General features: G+C 42.8%; 1 protein-coding gene across 4 annotated transcripts in view; it reads left to right on the forward strand.

Moving 5' to 3' along the window:
* The window catches only part of ADGRL3 (adhesion G protein-coupled receptor L3), a 675,925-nt gene that overhangs the window by 572,765 nt on the left and 80,370 nt on the right, over window positions 1–22,790 (forward strand). Inside the window, exon 20 of one of the 4 annotated variants that reach the window (XM_066612509.1) lies at window positions 18,879–19,047. The exons of the other annotated variants lie outside the window; for them this stretch is intronic. Within the exon in view, the coding sequence (XP_066468606.1) occupies window positions 18,879–19,047 (169 nt within the window). The remainder of the gene's footprint in view (window positions 1–18,878; window positions 19,048–22,790) is intronic. 4 annotated transcript variants of the gene reach the window in all.

Raw genomic sequence — 22,790 nt, forward strand, 5'->3', positions numbered from 1 at the left:
GGGTAAGATGGTGGAATGCCTCATCAAAGATAGGATCTCAAAACACATAGACGAACAGGCCTTGCTGAGGGAGAGTCAGCATGGCTTCTGTAAGGGTAAGTCTTGCCTCACAAACCTTATAGAATTCTTTGAAAAGGTCAACAGGCATGTGGATGCGGGAGAACCCGTGGACATTATATATCTGGACTTTCAGAAGGCGTTTGACACGGTCCCTCACCAAAGGCTACTGAAAAAACTCCACAGTCAGGGAATTAGAGGACAGGTCCTCTCATGGATTGAGAACTGGTTGGAGGCCAGGAAGCAGAGAGTGGGTGTCAATGGGCAATTTTCACAATGGAGAGAGGTGAAAAGCGGTGTGCCCCAAGGATCTGTCCTGGGACCGGTGCTTTTCAACCTCTTCATAAATGACCTGGAGACAGGGTTGAGCAGTGAAGTGGCTAAGTTTGCAGACGACACCAAACTTTTCCGAGTGGTAAAGACCAGAAGTGATTGTGAGGAGCTCCAGAAGGATCTCTCCAGACTGGCAGAATGGGCAGCAAAATGGCAGATGCGCTTCAATGTCAGTAAGTGTAAAGTCATGCACATTGGGGCAAAAAATCAAAACTTTAGATATAGGCTGATGGGTTCTGAGCTGTCTGTGACAGATCAAGAGAGAGATCTTGGGGTGGTGGTGGACAGGTCGATGAAAGTGTCGACCCAATGTGCGGTGGCAGTGAAGAAGGCCAATTCTATGCTTGGGATCATTAGGAAGGGTATTGAGAACAAAACGGTTAGTATTATAATGCTGTTGTACAAATCGATGCTAAGGCCACACCTGGAGTATTGTGTCCAGTTCTGGTCGCCGCATCTCAAAAAAGACATAGTGGAAATGGAAAAGGTGCAAAAGAGAGCGACTAAGATGATTACGGGGCTGGGGCACCTTCCTTATGAGGAAAGGCTACGGCGTTTGGGCCTCTTCAGCCTAGAAAAGAGACGCTTGAGGGGGGACATGATTGAGACATACAAAATTATGCAGGGGATGGACAGAGTGGATAGGGAGATGCTCTTTACACTCTCACATAATACCAGAACCAGGGGACATCCACTAAAATTGAGTGTTGGGCGGGTTAGGACAGACAAAAGAAAATATTTCTTTACTCAGCGCGTGGTCGGTCTGTGGAACTCCTTGCCACAGGATGTGGTGCTGGCGTCTAGCCTAGACGCCTTTAAAAGGGGATTGGACGAGTTTCTGGAGGAAAAATCCATTATGGGGTACAAGCCATGATGTGTATGCGCAACCTCCTGATTTTAGGAATGGGTTAAGTCAGAATGCCAGATGTAGGGGAGAGCACCAGGATGAGGTCTCTTGTTATCTGGTGTGCTCCCTGGGGCATTTGGTGGGCCGCTGTGAGATACAGGAAGCTGGACTAGATGGGCCTATGGCCTGATGCAGTGGGGCTGTTCTTATGTTCTTATGTTCTTATGAGACCGCCTGGGAATACCGGGTGCTGCAGGCTTATACCATAGTCTTTCGAGACTGAAGGTTGCCAACCAACCAGTTCACTTTCTGAGAATAAGTAGAGATAAGTGATTGAAAATTGAAATTTCCAGTTTAGGTTTTTTTCAACAAGGCACTTCACTGTGGGCTTTGAAATCTAATTCTGACATTAAACAAGAATTAAATCTAGAATCTGGGAAAAATTTTTAACACATCAGTGTACCTTATGTAGATGTTCCAGAGAATAAGCATGACAGCACAAATAAACAGAGGAATTGACTCCCCACAAGCCTGACAATTAAAAGAAATATTTATAGCACAATCGTATGAAGTTTACTCAGAAATAAAAACCACTGAATTCAATGGGACTTACTCCAAGGAGAACAGCTTGAAGAACTTTCCAAGAACTGGTGGGAAGGGCCCAAACAGGCCTCATATGGGAGAGTATCTCATAACTAAGTTGCCACTACTGAAGATGCCCTGCCCACGGTGAACATCAGCCTTATGTCTAGTACAGAAGATCCAGGGACAGGTGATTTTAATGCACAGGAAGGTTCATACGGAAGGAGATACTTGCTAAGTGAGGGTGGATAAACTTGAGACTGGCACAATCTACTTTGTTTATTATTAGACCTTCAAAATGTGCCAACCAGAGCAAGATGGCACAGAGGACAGAGGGCCCAATCCAAAACAGTGTGTGCTGGCTTACCACTGGCATGCACTGCCACAAATGTGTCATAAAGCACATTTGCGAGCCCTTAGTGCTGGTGGAAGGCTGGTGCTCCACTGCTCCGCGGTTACCTGAACCGCCGGACAGTGGAGAGGTAGGTGGGAGGAGGCCGGGCGGAGGAGGCCGGGGGGAGGGAGGCGGGACCAGTGGAGTGCAGCTCTGCCTGATCCTGAGCTCCATGTCAGACTGCACGGCCCAACACAGAGGCTTTTGATTCTACCGCAGCCCAAGTGCTGCCGCAGAATCAAGTAGCCCCATTGTGGGGCTACGCCCCTTCCCCCAAGGAGCCACTGGCTGCTGTCCTGTTGCAAACAGGATGCCACGGCAACCGTTTTGGCACCATGGCTTTCCCAGCTGAATGGGCAGCTCAGGATTGGGTTGAGAGTCAGTTACCTGCTGACTTACAGCTCAATCCTATCCACACTTTCCTGGGAGCAAGCCCTACTGACTATAATGGGACTTACTTCTGAGTAAACCTGCATAGGACTGGGCTGTTAGTCCAGTGAGCCTCATGACTGAGTGGATTTGAACCCAGGTCTTTCTAGTGCAGTTCCCTATAGCACTTTGGTATTTAAAGCTTTAACAATAAATATCAGCACCTTTAGTTTTAACCCATGAACAAATTGGCAAACACTAAAAATCTTTCAACACTAGAGGAATAGATATATTGGGCCTAATTTATTTAAGTCTTTTCAGTTTAAAACCAGCATATTAGATACTGGCAGAAGACATTAAGGAGTCAGTATCAGATTTTGGAATGTCAGTGTACTGTACTTCTGGGAAGTCATCACCATCAACTATCCTATCCTGTACCATAGAATCTTCCAATCACATTCAAGTGCAACCCCACAGATAATAATGGTCTAGACCAGGTGTGTCCAAAGTTTTTGGCAGGAGGGCCACAGCAGCTCTCTGACACTGTGTCGGGGTCCGGGGAAAAAAAGAATTAATTTACATTTAAAATTTGAATAAATTTACATAAGTTTACATAAATGAATATATTAAAGATGAATTTATATGAATGAATGAATGAAGGTCTTGCAATAACTCAAGGCCTATAAAAAGGCTTTGCACAAAGTAAGGCTGGCCTTTCCTTTGCTGCTGCTACTGCATCACAGACATGAAACAACAATCAGTGGAGGAAGCCCTCATCCCACAGCTCACACAAGAGGTCAAACAGTTGCCCTCACTCTGAGAGCAGTTGCATAGGGCCAGTGTGGGCTCCAACAAATCTCTGGAGGGCCAGAGGCTCGTTGGAGACTGGGGACTCCCTGAGGGCCGCATTGAGAGGTCTCGGGGTTTGGGCACCCCTTGTCTAGACACACAATGAATGATGGTCACCTTGTTCTCAACTGACAGAAACAAATGCAGCCTCCTCATTTGTGGAATTTGATCTGAGCTCCATTGTGGACTCAATTATGACCTAGATTTCCAGAATCATTCCAAGGCTACTAATCTGATTTGGGAGGGATGGTGTTGAACCCCATCTCCCTGCATCTAGCCCCTTCTCTTGTCCTGGGAAGATTAATCAGTTTAATCACTCTCATGATCAGAAATGAGCAAAATCACTCGAAGATCATTTCATCACCATCATCACCCTCAAGATCTGGCAACATTTCATGGACAATTGTATTAACCATTTGAGTAAAAGTTATTAGGATCAACAGAGCGCAGTTGATCGCTAAGGCAGAGTTTATCCTAAACCACTGTCTTAGTGCCATGTCCAGGCTGAAAGATTGGCAGATGTAATTGAAACTACTGCTGACCAGATAGTACTCCAACCTGGAAACAATTGCTTAAAAATTTCCACTGAAGGAGAGCCTACAACTGTACAAGACAGGCTGTTCCAGTGCCAGACAGCTCTTACAGTGAGAAAATGCTTCCTCACGTCTAGTCTAAATCTACTTCCCTATTATTTCAACCCATTGGTTCTAGTCTTGGTCTCAAGAACTACTAAAAGCAAGCCCTCTTCTTCTTCAGCGTGACAGCCCTTCAGAGACTATCATATCCTCCCTCAGTCTCCTGTTCTCCAGGCGACATATACCAACTGTTCCCCATAGGACTTGGTTTCCAGACCCCACAACACGTTTGTTGCCCTTCTCTGAAGCCACTCCAGCTTATCAATGTCCCCCTTTAAATGTAGTGCTGAAAACTGAATGTAGTATTCCAAGAAAGACCTTTCCAAGTGAGGTCTGATTAGTGCAATATACTGTACTGGAACAGTGGAACTGTTACCTCTTGTAATCTGGTCTCTGTGCAGCTAGTGATGCAGCCCAGTAATGCCTTTCCTTTTTTGCAGCAGTGTACCATTGCAGGCTAACTTATGGTCCACTCAGACACCTCTATCTTTTTTACACATGCTGCTGCCAAGCCAGGTTTCTCTCATCCTGAATTTGGGTCTTTGATTCTTTGTTTTTACATGCAGTACTTTACATTTGGCTCCTATTCTTGGTATGGGTTCACTGGTGGAACCTGTCAGTTCGGTTCAGTTCAGTTTTATTACGGTCACCGACCAGCATAAAAATAACAATACATTTATAGTATACAACTGAACATACATAAGACCCATCACAGCATCCTAACATAGGCACTTAACAACATAAAATACTAACAATTAATAGACCAAAGTCTAGATAAGACTAAGTTTGGTGGAACCTGTCAAGACCATTTTCCTCTTTTAACAGTTTTAGCCAAGGAATATTATTTTTTTTCTGAGCCCATTAAAATTGACTTTCCTGAAATCCAGAGTATATATTTAAACGCTTTCCACATGCGCTGCCTCCGACGCATTCTCGGCATCACCTGGCAGGACAAAGTTCCAAACCACACAGTCCTGGAACGTGCTGGAATCCCTAGCATGTATGCACTACTGAAACAGAGACGCCTGCGTTGGCTCGGTCATGTCGTGAGAATGGATGATGGCCGGATCCCAAAGGATCTCCTCTATGGAGAACTCGTGCAAGGAAAGCGCCCTACAGGTAGACAGCTGCGATACAAGGATGCAAGAGGGATCTGAAGGCCTCAGGAGTGGACCTCAACAAGTGGAAACCCTGGCCTCTGAGCGGCCCGCTTGGAGGCAGGCTGTGCAGCATGGCCTTTCCCAGTTTGAAGAGATACTTGGCCAGCAGTCTGAGGCTAAGAGGCAAAGAAGGAAGGCCCATAGCCAGGGAGACAGACCAGGGACAGACTGCACTTGCTCCCAGTGTGGAAGGGATTGTCACTCCCGAATTGGCCTTTTCAGCCACACTAGACGCTGTTCCAGAACCACCTTTCAGAGCGCGATACCATAGTCTTTCGAGACTGAAGGTTGCCAGCAACTCTTAGCTTTCCTTTCTTTCAATGAGAACAATTTCAAGACGATATGGTCACTTTCACCCCAAATCCCTGCCACCTTCACTTCCTAATACCAGTTCTTCCCAGTTGGTAAGGATCAAGCCCAGGATAACAGACTTCTTTGTTCCTTCATCCACCTTCTGAATGATGATGTTGTCTGCAAGGCAAGTCAAGAATATATTGGTCCTCCCATTCCTAGCTGAGTGGGACTTCCAGCAGATCTCTGGACAGTTGACACCCCATATTACTACAAGATTGCCTCACAAAAAACTCAGGTATTTGTTTTAGGAAAGCATCATCCATAACTTCTGCTTGGCCTCGTGATCTATAGAAGACTCCCATGATTGTATTGCTCTCTGGAGGAACCCTCAGCTCTCTGAAGTCAACTCTCTGAAGATCTTTTTCTCCCTCAAATAACTGTGCTGCCTATTTTCCCTGAAATTGCTCCCAAAACATCTTTTACTTCCTTTAGGTCCCTCCTCAACATCCATATTCTTCATAAAGGCTTTGGCCCAACCTCCTAACCCTCATATGCATCTGTGCTTAAGCCTAGGTACACATAAATCATTTTCTTCTCCAATTTCTTCTGACCCCTACTTCTCTCTCGTTCCTCTATTGTTTTGCTAACTTGTATATTACTACTGTTACTAGATTGTTATATTCTATGGCTAGATTTGTTTTGGGGCTGGGGCCCGATCATCATCATTTCTGCAGGTTTTTTACTTATCTGTTTTCCCCATTCATACTGCATAATTTTTGCTGTGCATTTTCAAAATTGGAGGCTTTTACCTAGAAAAAGGTGACATGAAGACTCCATGAGAAGAAAACATTTATGAAACTCTGCTCGACTTCTTTCTTTCTTGAATCATTGACCTCACCTTGAAGTCCACAGAGTCATGAGTAATGGAGTTGCAAGGGATCTTGGGGGTATTCTGAGTCATCCTCTGCTAAAACTGACTAATCTTACTCTGAAGATTCCTTAAGCTTTTCTCAGAAACCTTTGGGAAAGGAGTTTCAAGACCCTGATAGACAACTCACATTGATAAAAAATTCTAAGTTCTGGAGGGCATTTTTCTATAATATGTAGCTTCCTTTTCTAAAGCTTACCTTGTAGTAGTTTGAACTCACTTGCCCAGTCAAAATTTAGCTCAGAATTACCCATGCTTTAAAGCTAATAGAAAGCAATTGGTTTAAGCATACGTAACTCGTCATAGGATCAGATATATATTACAATTCCTTTTCAAGGAAGCCTGTATAAAAATGAGTAGCTTCCTCTTTCTTGTGCCCCTTGTTCATATTCTATCCTCCACAGATTTGTTCTCTTTTGTTCCTAGTGTGTTTAAATATTTGCAGTTGTCTTGCCCTGATTTTCCCATTTCTTTTCCGTGTGTTCTAAGAGCTGATTTGTGATGACTTATTTTCTATTTTGTAAAAATACAGCAGGAGATTAAATGTGTGGGCAAGGGAAGTGCTATGGCCATAATTGCATGGTCCAAGAACCCATTACTGACCTAATGATGCCCTGCCACTGTTCATGAAGACCTGACTTTTTTACCAGCCTTTGTCATTCTTGTGTCCTGTGACTGTAATGTTCCTTCCCCCAAGCCTCTCCTCCAGAACTTGGTGTGATGTGCAGTAGTGGAAAAGTAGACCCAGAGCTGGGTGAGAGGGAGAAGGTTGGCAACTGCTGCTATAGCTGATACCACCACAAAAACTCCATGTGCTGCAGCAGTGATACCTCTCCTTCTGCCCAATGATGCAGGTGTGGCCTGTATCTACCAATTCAGTTATCTGCAGATTGCACCTCCCCCCCCCCCGGCCCATTAACATTGTTAAAAAGCTTACTGGGGCAAAATTCTATTGTTTTACTCGCATTTAAGCTTTTAGCTCTACAAAACAGGCAGCCTGAATGCTTGATGAAACTAGCTCTTACGCTAAACAGGAAGCAGGGGCTTCTGTTTTTTATGGCATCTCCTTTATCCATGGTTTCCATATCCGTGGTAGGTCCATGGAACAGATCTGCCACGGATACAGGGGCATGTCTGTACTGTATATGCGCTTGTCCACTGCTGCTGCTTTCTGAGTGTCTTCCTTGTGTCTCCTGTCTTCCTGCTGTATGCAACTGATGCACACATCAGTTGTTCCTCACAGTTTTCTCTCTTCATCTTGTGCCAATCATTCAAGGCAGTTGTACCTTTCCTGAAGTTTGGGAGTCCCTGCTGCTCAGTGCCAGGATTAGGGGCAAGGTTAGGTTGAAGTGAATGCCCGAATGAGTTTTACTCCTGGTTTTACCCAAGGGTTTTACCCTTGCCATAGGGAAAGAAATAGTGGAGTGACAATGCAAATATACCACAATGTTAAGCAATATATGGAACTTGAATTGTAAATCCACTTTGAACGAGAAGTGAGCGAGCAGTGCTAAGGCAGCGCTAGAAGGTCATCATGGGGAATCAGCCAAGGATATTGAAACTTAAGAAGTTGTCATCCAAAACTAGCAGAAACAAACTTTTTCTTTCTATCCAGTGCTTTATCTTCCAGTGTGCAGATTCAGAGAGCTTTCATACCAAACTTTTCTGTGGTGACAAGCATACAGTGTCATCAGCTGTTCCACCATCTGCTCATTTAGGTTGGATGATTCACTCTATATATTCTTAATAGCCACAAAAGTGACTCTGAGAAGAGCCCAGAAGAAGAAGATGAAGAAGCCTTTGAAGACACCTGTAGCGCAGCTGTCACTATGTTTGAAGGCAGGTGGGTGGGAATGGGAAAGGCAGGGAATGGGACAGGGAGAATTTAAGTCCTTCTCTTGCTCTGATTTTGGTCTAAGAAAATAATGCTGGTCTATCTTTGCTGGAATCATTACAAGCCACCATACTTCATATTTCCAAGTTAGGAAATATAAGTTCAGTAGGAAATATAAAATTTGGCGACATCCCTAATAGCAATATATTGCTGAAATATAAGTGATTCTTAATGAGGGATGTAAATGTTTGCTAGCTTAACTTTTTCATTTGGTGTCTTCTTTTTTTTTTTTTAGTATCTAGCTCTGAATTCAGTGGTTCTGTATGACACCTGGACATGAAGTATAAAATTCAAAATTAATTGATTCGTTACAATCTATATTACCATCATGATAACATGCCCATTGAAACCCCTGATCCTGAAACCAAGAAATGTGACTCCATTCACTCTGCTGTGCGCCATGTTTCATATGATCCAGGACAATGGAATTGGCACCATGTGTTTCCCCCTGCAACTCCAGTGCATTGTGGTCATTTTGGGGGAAGCTTGTATAGTAAGGACAACCTACTTGCCAAAGAGAAAGAGTCAAGGGGAATTCCCATACATAACCAGCACTGTACTGTTGCTTGGCCACCTGCTGATTTTTTAAAAATTCTCTTTAAGGAATTCTTTATCTACCTGTATATTTTCCCACCTTCCATTGTGACAAAACTGTGGTCAAGGAACTGTTTATATATGCAAGTGCAGTTTTGTCCCATGGATATCTTGTGTTTTGTCACTTGTGTTTTATGCTACTTCATGTTTCACAAAATGTGTTTGCTAGCACTTTATTGTCATTTTTATTATTTTATCTGGCTTCTTTAATTCTTGTTTTATGAAGGCTCTCTTCATGTACAATTGCAGTGGTAAACACTAATTTTTTCTGCTTTTAGATACTGCATGCCATTAAAAAAATAATAAACACTGAAATCCTGATAAATGATTTGCATGTTCTAAAAGCTATTATTAAATACTTAAGGTCTTTCTATGAAGCCATTAATGTTGATGCCTATGTTCTATGAAGCCATTAAGGAATCATATGAATTTAGTACTGTATTCCACCAGGCAGTCCTACTTGGGTCATTTGTCGAATATTCAAGTCCATGCTAGATCTGTCTCAACAATATATAGTTCTATCCAATAGAACTATATGTCCAACAATATATATCCTTATAATAGAGGATAGGATTAGGCTCATAATTACATTGACATGTGTCTTAAGGAGGCCCTGTTAAAATCTCCAGGATTGTTTTTAGCAGTCACCAGAAGATGGGTTGTTAAAGACTTCACGTCAGTCCTGGAGGGTTGGCAACCCTGCATTATAGGTACAGGGGCAAACACTCAAGTCAAGGTGATTCCCTGAGTTCAGCTCCGCAGCCCATAGTGGTGCTAGTTTAACCTTTGGCTAATGCTATTAATTTAGCCCAGGATTTTCATATTTACATCTGCCTTTTTGGAATCCATCCCCCATCCTGTTGCCTTCCCTTGCAGTCCAGTAAGGCCACCAGCAACACATACAGGCACCTTATAACCCTACTGCAGCTGTTCAAAGATGTCTTTGTACCTACTGCTCCGTTTGTGAGCAGAGAGCATTCAACCATTCTTAGATTGCCGACAAAAGCATTTTGCTTGCCTGAGGTGTCAATCAAACACTCTTGTTCCTCAGCCTTCATTAGCAGGAAAAAAAAACACGTAGAAGAATTAACGAGCACCAGCTACAATCTCACAAACCGTATCTTTCTGTAAAATTTGTATTGGGATTATTCCTCAGTGCAGTTATCACAGAAGCCCTGAAAGCTGTCAGCCTTGCTCTGGTGAGAGAATGTTTTGTAAGGATTTCTAAGGACCTTGAGTGCCAGTTCCAAGTTCTAGGGGGTTCCTGGGCAAGATGCCTGTGGTGGAATTCCCTCCACTCTTCAGTGGACCTGCCTCCACCTTGTTGGCACTGGCAGCTGTTTGTCCCTTCCCTTTGGGTGCATTTGTGCCTGAGCAATGGTGGCAACAATTCTTCATTGTGACTGCAGCATATTCTGTGCCAGAGCAAAAGAGAGCACACAAGCAAACATCAGCTGCTACCAGAAGCAGTCTCAACAGATCTGCCACTTGGATTGGGGCAGATTCACAAAGCCATCCTACTAGTATCAAACACCCCTCCGGCATACGCCCCACTGCTGCTGCTGTTGCCTCCTCCTCTTTGTCTGCCCAGGGGAGCAGCCAGGTCATCAAGGGAGGCACAGTATGATGAAGCAGATCGCCCCCCTCCCTCCTCCTGCTTCTCATCTGCTCGGGGAAATTAACCGTATGAAAGAACAAGAAATAAAATGCTCATCAAATAGCAGTGCTTGCTTTTCTTTAGCATAGCACCAAATTAAACAACTTAAAGCTTTCCATGAGTGTCAGGTGACTGGAGGGTGCCATTCAAATTTCTTGTCAAAACCCAGCTACTTTTCACATGATGAATGTAGTGTGTAACCTGGCCCAAGACAGCTGTTGAAGAGTTTGTGGGTTTGGTAGTACAGTCATCCCGCCGTATCTGTGGGGGATATATTCCTGCTGCTACTGCGGATAGCAGGGAATCCTATACGGTACATACTGTTGCTCCACACAAGCCCTCCAAAGCTTCCTCTTCACTCCTGCTTGTTAGCGCTTGCCCACAGCGAAGGGCAAGCACTAACAGAGGAAGCGGTTTGGAGGGCTACGAACACTATTCCTCCAGTAGATTAGAGGCATGGCAGGACAGACAGTCTAGATAGCACTGAAGACTGCAACAGGAGTGCTAGCAACACAAAATAAATGAGTCATGAGCACAATGGGGGAATTTGTAAGCTGGGGATAACTGAAACAGTGGAAACTGAGTCTGCAGATAGGGAGGCAAATATATAGTACTCAGAGGGGGATGCAGGGAGAAAACAAGGTTTGTGACTATGTCAGGCCACTGACATTAATGAACTTGTATTCTGGCACTTTGAGAGCACAGGTAGAATTCTCCTGTTGTGTTTTTGAATGTGAACGAGATAATTGCATGCCCATTCTCACATTATAGTTTACGGCTCCTTCTCTGAAATGGCTCTTGATTTCTGTATTGGAAAAATCTGCATGAGAATCACGGCTTAGTCACTCCCAACAGAGACTTCATTTTCAAGAAAAAAACGATGGCTTTAACTAAAGGCCACAGAAAAGCATTTTTATTAAAACAGTGTAGATTGTTTTTCATCTGCATATTGGGTTATCCTGCTTGGTAGGCAATCAAATATACGTCTGGTTTGTTAGTTTGTTTTTGTTTTGAATGGCAGTAAATAGGTCAGCTGTCATCAATGAGCAAGAGAGGTTTTGAGAAGATTCTAATCTATAAAAGAGGATAATGGAGTGCTTTGACTCATGCAAGAAGAGAATTTGGGAATTGTTATTGTAAAAGCTGATAATAAAAGAGCGGCATGTAAAATGCATCCTTCTATATTGTGTAACAAATGCCTAAAGTACAAAGAAGCTTTTCATCATATGTCATGGCTTCCTGAGACGGCTCTATTAAAAGTTCCAGTGTTAATGTGCTTCAAAACACAGCAGATTTCTCAGTATTGACATGTTGTAAGCTGAACAGGAGCAAAAGACGGGCAGCTGCAGTGGCTTGGCTTCTCTTGTGAGGAAGACTGACGTTGCTGCTGTCTCCAGGAAAGCCAGCCTCGCAGGTGTCTAATGGGATCTGCAAATGTCCTTTTGGAGGCGGGAAACCTATGTCTGGACTCTACTATCTCAGATCGCAGGTGGAAGCTCACAAGATGGAATGCTTTCTCATTAAAAAAAGATTTCCACACACAAAAAACTAGCATAAAGAAAAAACTAGGCTAGAACCCTTCCTCCTCACATGGTAGGTTTGTTTTTTAGGAATTTTTTTTTTGAGGGGGGGAGCATTCAGTCATGACAGCTCCTACATGCAGACTCATATGGTAGAGCCCAGACCCAGGTTTAATGAGAACTAGGCCACAATGTAGGTGGCTTTCTGTGACTCAAACTGGGGATAAGCTTGTTTGATTGCTTACCTACATAGTACCTTTTTCCCATTCTAATGTTGACATTCTTGTCTTTATGTCTCTGCATTCTTCAGCTATGAGGATAACAGACCCTTCATCAAGTAAGAATGACCTGAATGGCTGATAAATTCCATTTATCAGTGTAGCCCCATTAACTGGCTGTCAGATCAGTATTTAAAAATCATTACAGCTTCTGTCATTCACATTTGAGGCAGAAGAGCAAACTGTGCAGGAAAACCGTAAGGCCTAAAGTTCTCGTTTCTTAATTGGCCATCACCCAAATATTCTCGTGATCGCCTACAGTACAGACTTGGGGTTACCCCCCACATAGCTCCCTAGCGTGTATGATGTGTGTATCTGCACACTGCATGCAAGTGTGGAGTGATTATTTGAGAGGTATATCTTAAAAGGAAAGCAGGAATATTAATGCTCTTTATTTCAACCAATATTAAAGGAGGCGCAAATCAACATTTCCAAAGCAATACCTGGAAAATTCTACTTGAACTGTTGGTTTCAAACATAATGGATTGCTTATCCATATTTAAATATCTACTTCTGTCTTTAAAATAAAGACTTCGAATAACACGTCTGTACAACATTGCTGAAAGTTATTGGAAACAACAAAGCACTAATTAGGAGTTTTGGATGATAATACACTATTTATCCTGCAAGAAAAATATTGAATCAGTAGCATATCTAATGCAAATGCCTCTGTGGACTTTCAGTTTGTTCTTCTGGTGAAGAGTCCTTTGTGTTGATTTATTTTGTCTCATTCTCATCTGTCATTCAGTTGTTTTTTGTTTTTTTTTTACAAGATTGGGAGGTACAATCCATTTTGCCTTCACTTTACTGCAAACCTCTTTTTGGCAGCAAAAATACTCCAGACTTTACCATTTTTGCTTGAACAGATCTTTTTCTCAGTGACAAACTAACAGGTGTGTGCGTCTCTGCCGTTCTATGATTCAAACCCAAGCATGAATTTCTACTTTTAAAAAAAAAAATGTGTGGCATATCTAAAGTATGAAAAAGCAACCATACCTGATTTGCAATGAAGTTAAAATGTTGTTTTATATTGATTCTTGAAGACTTCTCCAATTCTTACATGCCTGGAAACCGTGAAACACTTCAGAAAGGTTGCCAAATCTGACTTGTAGCTACTTTTTGAAGAAAAAAAATTCCAACATGATGTAAAATGGGTAATTCCTGCAGGCCATGTTAAAATCTTCAGGTTTGCTTTAAGTAGCTTTAAGTAGTCACCTGGTGGTTACTGCTGATTCCTGGAGACTCCTGGCCAGTCCTGGGAGGTTGGCAACTCTACACTTCAAAAGTAGAGCAAATTTCATGTTCATGCCCCATTGTTTATGTAGAGCTGCCTCTGCCATTGGAAAACATAGGAAAGCCTGGATGCAAGAAAATTCCATGGAATGACTGGAGCTTCCAAAAATCTATGGAGCTTTTATGTTTATAGAACAAGATTTTGCCCATGATCCATAGATCCATAAAACACTTGGCATTTTTCATTGACTTTCACTGCGAATGGCCTCTCTACTTCCATGCTGCAGGCCTTTGTTGTCCAAAGACTGTTAAAAGAAAATACCTAGTGCTTGTGTGAATAGTCCCAAGCACTTGTGTATAAGTGCACAGAGATGCTCAAAAGTGTCTGTTCAAGAACTTTCCAAGTTGCTCCAGCAGAAGGTTCCGTTTCATTTGCATATCTTCTTGCCTACAATGCAGTCCACCTGACTTTGAAGTGAATGCAGAACCATGCATTGGAGTAAGATTCGTGCATGTATTGGAGTTCATACAGTAACGTAATGTATATACAACATAATAAAAAGATTTTATCCAAAACCCTATGTGTTGAAAAACCATATACACACTGGGCATTAAAAAATAAAATTGTCATTGCAGCAGCCCCTACCGCTCTTTAGTCTACCCCAATCCTTCTAAAATTTGAGGAAGCGTGAAATGAAAAGCACTTTGTGATTCATCTCAGGATAGAGGTAGTGGGGTGAAATGAAATGAAAAGCTAGCGATGATGCAATCTGACTATACCCTGAAGTAGCTGTGGCTGCTGCATTAACTCAAAATGTATTGAGTCATTGTTGGCACATCGTGGTAATAAAATGTGCCACAAAATGTTTGCTAGTGGTTCATCTTGAAGAAAAATGTTTTGTGAGCATGTCTAATTTGCTTTTGAGGGAAAAAAAAATATATGTTTCATCACTTTATTTGCATCATAGGCCATAGCAAACAATTCACAAAAATGACAAGCCAAGACCAAACTAATACTGTAACTAATAAAAGAGATCAATAAAACAGGTTAGGGTCCAACTCCAAAGTGATGTTATAGTTCTTATCTTAATAGCATCTGCTAACAATTGACTTGTGTGAAGAGTTATCAATCATTGTAAAAAGAACGGCTGTTAGCTCACTGATGAGTTGGTATTGAAGAAGGGGAGGGCTGGTTAGAAAGGTAGACCCTTACTTTCCCCCCTTTTGATGACCCCTTTTGCTCTCTTGGATGGATTGTATTTTGTTTGGGTTTTTTTTTCCTCAAACTGTCTTATCTCTTAAATTGGAACCTAGTATAAAGTGTTCAATAAAAGTTTATTCTTGCTATATTTCTAACAGCATTCAAATACCTTTCTCCCCTTGTAAAGTTCCCACTTCATGGCTAGTACCCAGTTCTATGCCTCGTAGTGAATTGTATCAGTGCCTTGATACTAAGCCCAAAGAATGATCTCAAACTAAAAAACAAAAACAAAAGATGGTTAGTAGAGGCAGCTTTATAAAATGATACATCTCCACTTGGTGGCATCAGGAAGAAGTGAGGAAGGAGCCGTCCATAGGTGAGGAAAGTGCGTAGGAGGCAAACAAGTCTTTGCTTTGTTTATTTTTATCTCACTCTGTGCTGGTTATTATGGTATCTTGACAATCTGTAACCAAGAGATTTACAGGGAGGCCTCCAAATCCGCAGATTCAGTTATCTGTGGATTCAGTCTGAGCCCAGCAGAGACCGTGGACAGATGTCCGCTGCCTCTGCTGAACTCAGAGGACCCTCCAGAGGCAAGGGTGGGAGGGCCAGAGGGGCATACATGGGGAGTGCACGCATGTGGGCCCCAGGGACCCAATCCATGGACAACTGAATCTGCTGATACGCCTCCCTATAAATCTCTTGGTTACAGATGGTCAAGATACTGTAATAACCAGCACTGAAGGTGAGAGAAATAATAAACAAAGCAAAGACTTGTTTGCCTTGTTGTTTCCCCAGGCCTCCTAATGCGTTATAAGGCATTAAAAACATCACTTCCAGTTTCTCAGTGAAACTGGAAGTTGCGTTTTTTCAACCTCCAAGCTCTGTCTGAGCCTCTCAGAGGCTGCAGATGGGTGTTTGTGGCCTCTGCCAAGCTCAGAAACCCCTCTGGAGGTGAGGGGAACTGGGCTCCCCTTGCTTTGGAAGGATCCAGACTGTGAGGATGGGCGTTCACCTGTATCCGCAATTTTGACTGTCGGGGGGGGGGGGGGTCCAAAACAGAACTCCCACGGATAATGGGGCACACCTGCTTAGTCAGTAATTCCACTTCCCCAATCTTATATTTGTATATTCCTTTTTTATGTGTTATGTAACATGTTCTTTTATCTTTTTACATTTAATTTCAGTTTTCGGATATATTAAGATCACTAAACATTCAGCCAGCCTGGGATGTTTGCTTTCCTTCCCACTTTTGTGTCACATACAAGCTTGAGAGCTGTATAGTCTCAGTCCTGATTAATCATACTATCAGTGTTAAAAGTCATAACGCTTAATCCCATCTACTCTTTTTGACATACTTACTGAAGAGAACCACCTGCACACCAGCCTTTCCCTATTCAGTGTACACAGTCCATTATGTGTAAAGATATATATACCTTGACTTGCATGCATGTAGGCCCCTTTGCATAAGATGAAGTGTGGCCATTGGACACAATCCCAATATACATATACATAAGGCTGTATGGAGAATGACACTAATGAACAAGGCTTTAGTCTTTCTATAAGGCTACTAAATGTGTATACCATCACTAGTTGTGGTAGTCAACTCTCATGAATGTTTGTAAGGGAGTTTCTTTTGTAGCACCTGTGAAAACTGCTGATGTACCTGAACAATAATAATAGAAACAGGAATTAAAAATAGCCTTCATACAGTTTTTTGAACTCCTTCTTGAAACCACTAAAATTCTTTATTCTCACAGGTATTCTAGGAAACCCTTTCCAGTATGCCACTTCTGATAAATTCCATCTCTTATATTTAGATCATATGCCTCTAGGCAGAGATGAACTTGTATTTTCTTTTTAGGCATTTAAACATTGATGAATAAAAAGGTGCCCAAAAAAACTTTTCTGACTTTCATCCATATTTGTTTATAACCAGTTTGTAGCTGCTGGTTCTTGTACCTGACTTTACCTATCTCCTTTTTCCTACAAGTTATCCAAGACTTAAAACACCTTTGCATTTCCTGCAGAATTCTAGGTGTGTTTTTTTTTGGGGGGGGGGGGGTGCCTTTTCCAACTTCAGTGAATATGATGAGCAGAACTAGGCCTTTGGACTGTTGCATACACAGCCACTTTCTTATCTGATTCATTAACTGTTACTTACTGAGTGCCTCTTTAAAACATATTTAGATATTTCATTTATGATAAACTCTTCTTATTTTAAGTCTTTAGGAAAATATCATATGGGGTTGGATAAAAAGTGTTGCGTTGTAGTGTATTAAGTTTCAATGAACCCCCCCTGTCAGCACCACTAAGAGCCCAATCCTATATACACTTTCCTGGGAATAAGCCCCATTGACTCTATTGGGACTTACTTCTGAGTAGACATGCATAGGATCGGGCTCTCAATGACTAAATTGATATATATGTTCTTGGCTGCTATCAAGATCATCCTAATCTCTTTTTTAGATGCAACCCAAAATCCTGCCTCTGCTCCTATTACAGGAATTTTTTTGTATACTTACAGGAATTCCCTGCAATGGGTGAAAATGGGTATTCCCCCATTCATAAAATGGAACGTGGCTGAATAAGGGGGCCCCACTTGCACAGCAGAATCTCCAAACTAACTGCGTAGATAACTGACTTTAAAAGGGCCCAATCCAATCCAGCATTCCAGCACCAATGCAGCTGCAACGCAGATTCAAAGTAAGGGAATAATCACTCCTTTACTTTGAAGAGACCTCCATAACTACCCTCCCCATCACAAAACGCAGCACGCACCCCATTGGCATGGCTGCTGTGGTGCTGGAAAGTTGGATAGGATTGGGCTCCCTGTTACTTTTATCTGGGCCAAACGAGAAGTTATACACAAATCCAAGTAATATCACTCCAGTGCCCCTTTTTGGGGAAAAATAGCCATTTCTGGAGGAGCAAACAGGATAGAACAAAAGTGTATTTGTGTGCTTAACTCTTTCCCCGTGCTCCCCAATTCAAACTTTTCCTCAGCCACATCTAGCTGTCCATCCAGAAGTGGTTTTCCTGGTGTCAGAAGGGTCACTGGGATGATATTAATCTGTGTATAATACCTAGTTTGGTCCGAATGTGCTCGTGTGTAGGTACCCAATTAGGTAGCTACCTAATGTATAGGTATATTCAGGCTGACTGGGTATGTCACTCCTTGGATCTCACCCCTTCCCTTTTTATAGAGGCAAATGCCATATTTTCCCCCCGTTCTTTTGGGACTTTGCATATTCTTCATGCGTTTTTCTGTACTAGAGCTGAGCAGGAGTTCACAGCATGACCTAAACTCCCTCCTGAACCCCAAAGATAAAAAGTGAAATGTTTGGAAGTTCTACCCCCAGCGCAATCTAACAGATCTTCCAAGGAAAGCTGGTCCCTCAAGCTGTGTTTGTGTTTTGTTTAAACTGTTTTAATTTGTGATGCTTTTGAATTGAAAATATAATTTATAAACCATTGGGGAGCCAAGCCAACTGCAGAGAGCACTTGCAATCCTGAGAAGTAACTTGACACCACAGTCTGCCAGGTGGTTCTCTTGCATGGTCCTCTCTGAAAGGAATGGGGATGAGGCAAAAGCACGGCATTGCTCTTTAGCTGCTCATGTTTCTTTCAGTGCAGCTGGTGCAGGAGAAACCCTTGGAAGAGTGTGCCTGAAGCCAATAGGCATGGAAGGAATGGAGGCCAATTCAAAATGTTTTGGGATTTCGTTGGCCATGCAGCATCTACATGTTCCATTGCATTGACACTGCACTGCCCAAAACATTTGTGACGAACCTGCTTTGCTAAAGACGCATTTTCACGCTCATAACATTTTCATCTATGTACTGTAGTTTTTTTCCCCCTCAAGTTTAGACATTTGGTAATATACCACACTGATTTCAATAAGTGCATTTCTCACCAATATCTTTGTAATGCTTTCCTTTTTCCTCAAACAATAATCATGAAATGCTTGTTGCGTGCATTGTACTGTTTTCCCTATGAATCAAAGACACTTTCCTTTCTGTCTTTCTCTCTTCTTTCTCTCTTTCTCAACAGGTCATGGGTTATAGGTGCAATAGCTCTGCTCTGCCTATTAGGACTGACCTGGGCCTTTGGACTTATGTATATTAATGAAAGCACAGTCATCATGGCGTATCTCTTCACCATTTTCAATTCTCTGCAGGGAATGTTTATATTCATTTTCCATTGTGTTCTCCAGAAAAAGGTAAGGCCAATTATTCCATGGTGAAGAGAAGTGAGATGGGTTTTTGTTGCCTAGCAACCACAACAAAATGTTACTGAGAGTGCCTTGTATTTTGTATTATCATGGCTGCACGACAAACCAGTCCACAATCTTAGCACAGTAGGGATAAGAACATAAGAACAGCCCCACTGGATCAGGCCATAGGCCCATCTAGTCCAGCTTCCTGTATCTCACAGCGGCCCACCAAATGCCCCAGGGAGCACACCAGATAACAAGAGACCTCATCCTGGTGCCCTCCCTTGCATCTGGCATTCTGACATAGCCCATTTCTAAAATCAGGAGGTTGCACGTACACATCATGGCTTGTTACCCATAATGGATTTTTCCTCCAGAAACTTGTCCAATCCCCTTTTAAAGGCATCCAGGCCAGATGCCATCACCACATCCTGCGGCAAGGAGTTCCACAGACCGACCACATGCTGAGTAAAGAAATATTTTCTTTTGTCTGTCCTAACCCTCCGAACACTCAATTTTAGTGGATGTCCCCTGGTTCTGGTGTTATGTGTTATGTGATAAGGCTAAGGTGTGTGGACCAATGGTGAAAGTCAATGGATATTGTTGGTTGTGAAGTATTAGCACCTCTCCCTATCACAGGAAACTCAAGTGCTGACCAAGGTGTAGCCAGAACAAGGCCACCAACAAGGAAGATGGAAGTTTCTGGTTACTGATTAATTCCAAGTGTTTGCAAAAGTTGGAAACTTTCAGAAACAAAACTTCAAAGAGGGCAAAAAAAAAACCAGAATGCTTGACTTCCAGGGAAGTCTAACAGTTAAAGAGAGAGCGTCTTGATTTGTACAGACCTTCATCATGCTTGGATAATTTCCTGCCCACGAATGAGGAAATTATTGTGAGAAATATTATTAAATTATGAGGAAAGGAATATAGCAGAAAGACTTCTGAAGTGCACTGGAAAACAAAGTGATGGTGGTGGTAGGGGCGGAGATTGGAGAAGGAAAAAAGGGGGGGCAGGACGACTGAACAGACTATGAGTGAGCGACTGAACAAATGACCTGCATCCTGATTTGGGACCTGTTTATTCTAATGTAAGTCTCATGGAGTCACAGGGAAATGTCACAAGGAAAAGCAGCTGGGAAAATTAGAGGAGGGAATTGGAGAGGTAAAAACTGCCTACAAAGCTTATTTGTTTGATCCAAGACATGTTTTCTCAGAAGAAAGTCTAATGGAGTCTAGTGGGACTTACTCCAAGGGAGGAGTATGTACTGAAGCATTTTATTGTGCAATCCCTTTTGTTAAGTTTAATGGTGATGTATGAGAGTTAGGGGCGCTTACAAAATTCTCCCCATCTGAATTTCTCCCTAGAGTTTGGCCTTCTGAATTATCTGAGCTTGTTTTTTGGGGGAGTGATATGCTCACAGTCCGCTGTTGATCTGTCGTTTATTTCCATGCTTTGCACAGGCCACTGTGCCTGTGCAGTTTGCCACAGCTTTCCTTCCTTCTGTTCGCTTGCATCTAACCTTTTTCCCCTGTCCAGGCTGCCAATGTACAAACAGGTTGTGTGCATTGGTAACCTGGGTGAAAGCAGAAATCCACAACTGAACAGAAGGAACGGAAAGCTGTGGGAAAGCGCAGTGGTGCCAGTTCTGAAATTAATCTGAAACGTTCTCCATATTAAATTGAAAGAAGGAAGGAGCAGAGTATGGGGCAGAGAAATAGAACACAATTTGTTCATAGTAATGACAATAATAATGCACTGTTCTGAAAAAAAAAATATCTCACCAGTTTTCAAAGACATACCCAGGTTACCAGTTTCTTTTGGGACTCAACTCAAACTACTGCTTTAACCTTAAAGCTCAGTAGTTTTAAAATGGAGTCCCTAAAGGAAGTAGTTGGATTGAGTCTGGGCTGTTTTCTACCATCTAGGCAGGTCATTCTTCCTGTTCCTTCCAACATTGCACAACTGACTGGTTGGCTCAATGGAAGCATGGCTGCACCATTTTCCGTCTGCCTGTCTCTATTTTCAAGAGGTCCGGGCTGCTTTTCCTTTCTCTTCAGCTCCTGTTTTGTGTAAGAAGCTGTTTCCTTGCCCGCTGCCCCTCTTGTTCCCATAGCAAAATTCTCCTTCTGGAATTTAGCATAAAAGGAGCCTGTGCAGTTTATCCTTCACTCCTGCCCCTGTTTGAAAAGATTTTAAAATGTTGAGTTTGGCATGAGTAAGTATTAAGGTGCTTGCAGGTTTTCTAAAAAGCATGGGAAATTGCCAGAAGGTCATCATCTTAGTATTAGTTCCTATAGTATATTATGCTGGCTTTACTAATTGGACTCCATGCACCCACACTTTTTCCTGGTTTTTCAACTTGTCCTTTGACTGGGGAGGCAGAAATCCTGGCAGAAATTCAACAGGTGAAGCGCCCCCGTATCTTGCTTCAGATATCCCTGATGAATGTCTGCCAGACGCTTCTCCTCAGAATGCTTCCTGCTACTATAGTAAATATCCAGACATAGATTCTACAGGAGCGCTACTTTCTGATGTCATCACAGCATGCCTGTCTTCCCCCTCCACTTGGATGGCTCGCAATTTAAGAACTTCCTTAACCTTCAACCTGAAGAAAAGTTGCCAATTTTCAACTGTTCCTTGCTTGGTGCCCTCTGTTTTATACCCTTGCTTGCCAATGCAGAACAAGATAATAGGGGATATTGTAGGGAGGAAAGAGACAGCCATTGTCCAGCAAAAGGCACACTCAGCATCTTTCTCCCATGTCTGTGCAGGGTCTTTTCCTTCCCAAAGTCTGTTTCTGCCACAATCACCAGGATTGTCTTTGTTCCATCTCATCTATGAACTTTCGCTGCCTCTGGTTTCTCCCCCTCTGTATCATCATCTCATCATCTCCCTCCTCTGGACGTGAGCTTCTGTCTCTTGTGTTCTCCTAACATTGTTCACCCCCACCTCCCCTCTGCTCAGTCATATTGTATTTTTTTTCTCTTTCATTCACTTACAACTGACCAGTCTGACCAATCCTAATTTCTTACCAAAAGAAAGAAAATACATGGGATCAGGCTGCTGGTCTGCTTTTCTTACTGAAGAGGCAGTGATGAGACTGCGCATATACAAGCCTACGGGCAATTATTTTTGTAAGCAACTTATTTTACTTTGAAATGTCTACTTTGCCCTTCCTCCAAGATTCAGGGCAGCTTAGAATATATAGGAGGACCCTGTATCCACAGTTCTGATTAACTGTGAATCAGATCCATGCCTTCCTCCTGGGCATGCCCCTCTGTGCACCCCCTCTGGAGGTGAGGGCGCTCCGTTCCCCTTGCCTCTGGAGGCTTTTCTGAGGTGTGCAGAGGCTGCACGTGTCCACTCATGGGCTCTGCAGGCTTCAGAGTGTCTGTTTGGGCCCCCCAAAAAGCAACTTCCAGTTTCCTTGGTTTCCCTGGAGGGCTTCCCCAGGCCTCAGAATTCCTTATATGGGCAAAAAAGTCATTTCCCAAGGAAACCAGATGTTGCCTTTTTTTACCCAAATGGCCATTCTGAAGCCCGCAGAGGCTGCAAGCGAATGCATGTGGCCCCTGTGGGCCTCCGAACCCAACCAGAGCAGAGCCAGATACCAGGGCATGCCTGTGTCAGGTTTTTGGCATCCCAGGCTTGAGATTGTTATTAGCCAGGATGTGGCAGGAGGCCCTGATATCTGGGCCTCGTGTGAAGCAATCAGCAAAGCAGCACAGCTGATGCAAAACTGCACCTG

The sequence above is a fragment of the Tiliqua scincoides genome, chromosome 2 (genome assembly GCF_035046505.1).
Source record: "Tiliqua scincoides isolate rTilSci1 chromosome 2, rTilSci1.hap2, whole genome shotgun sequence".
In the NCBI taxonomy this organism is placed as follows: Eukaryota; Metazoa; Chordata; class Lepidosauria; order Squamata; family Scincidae; genus Tiliqua; species Tiliqua scincoides.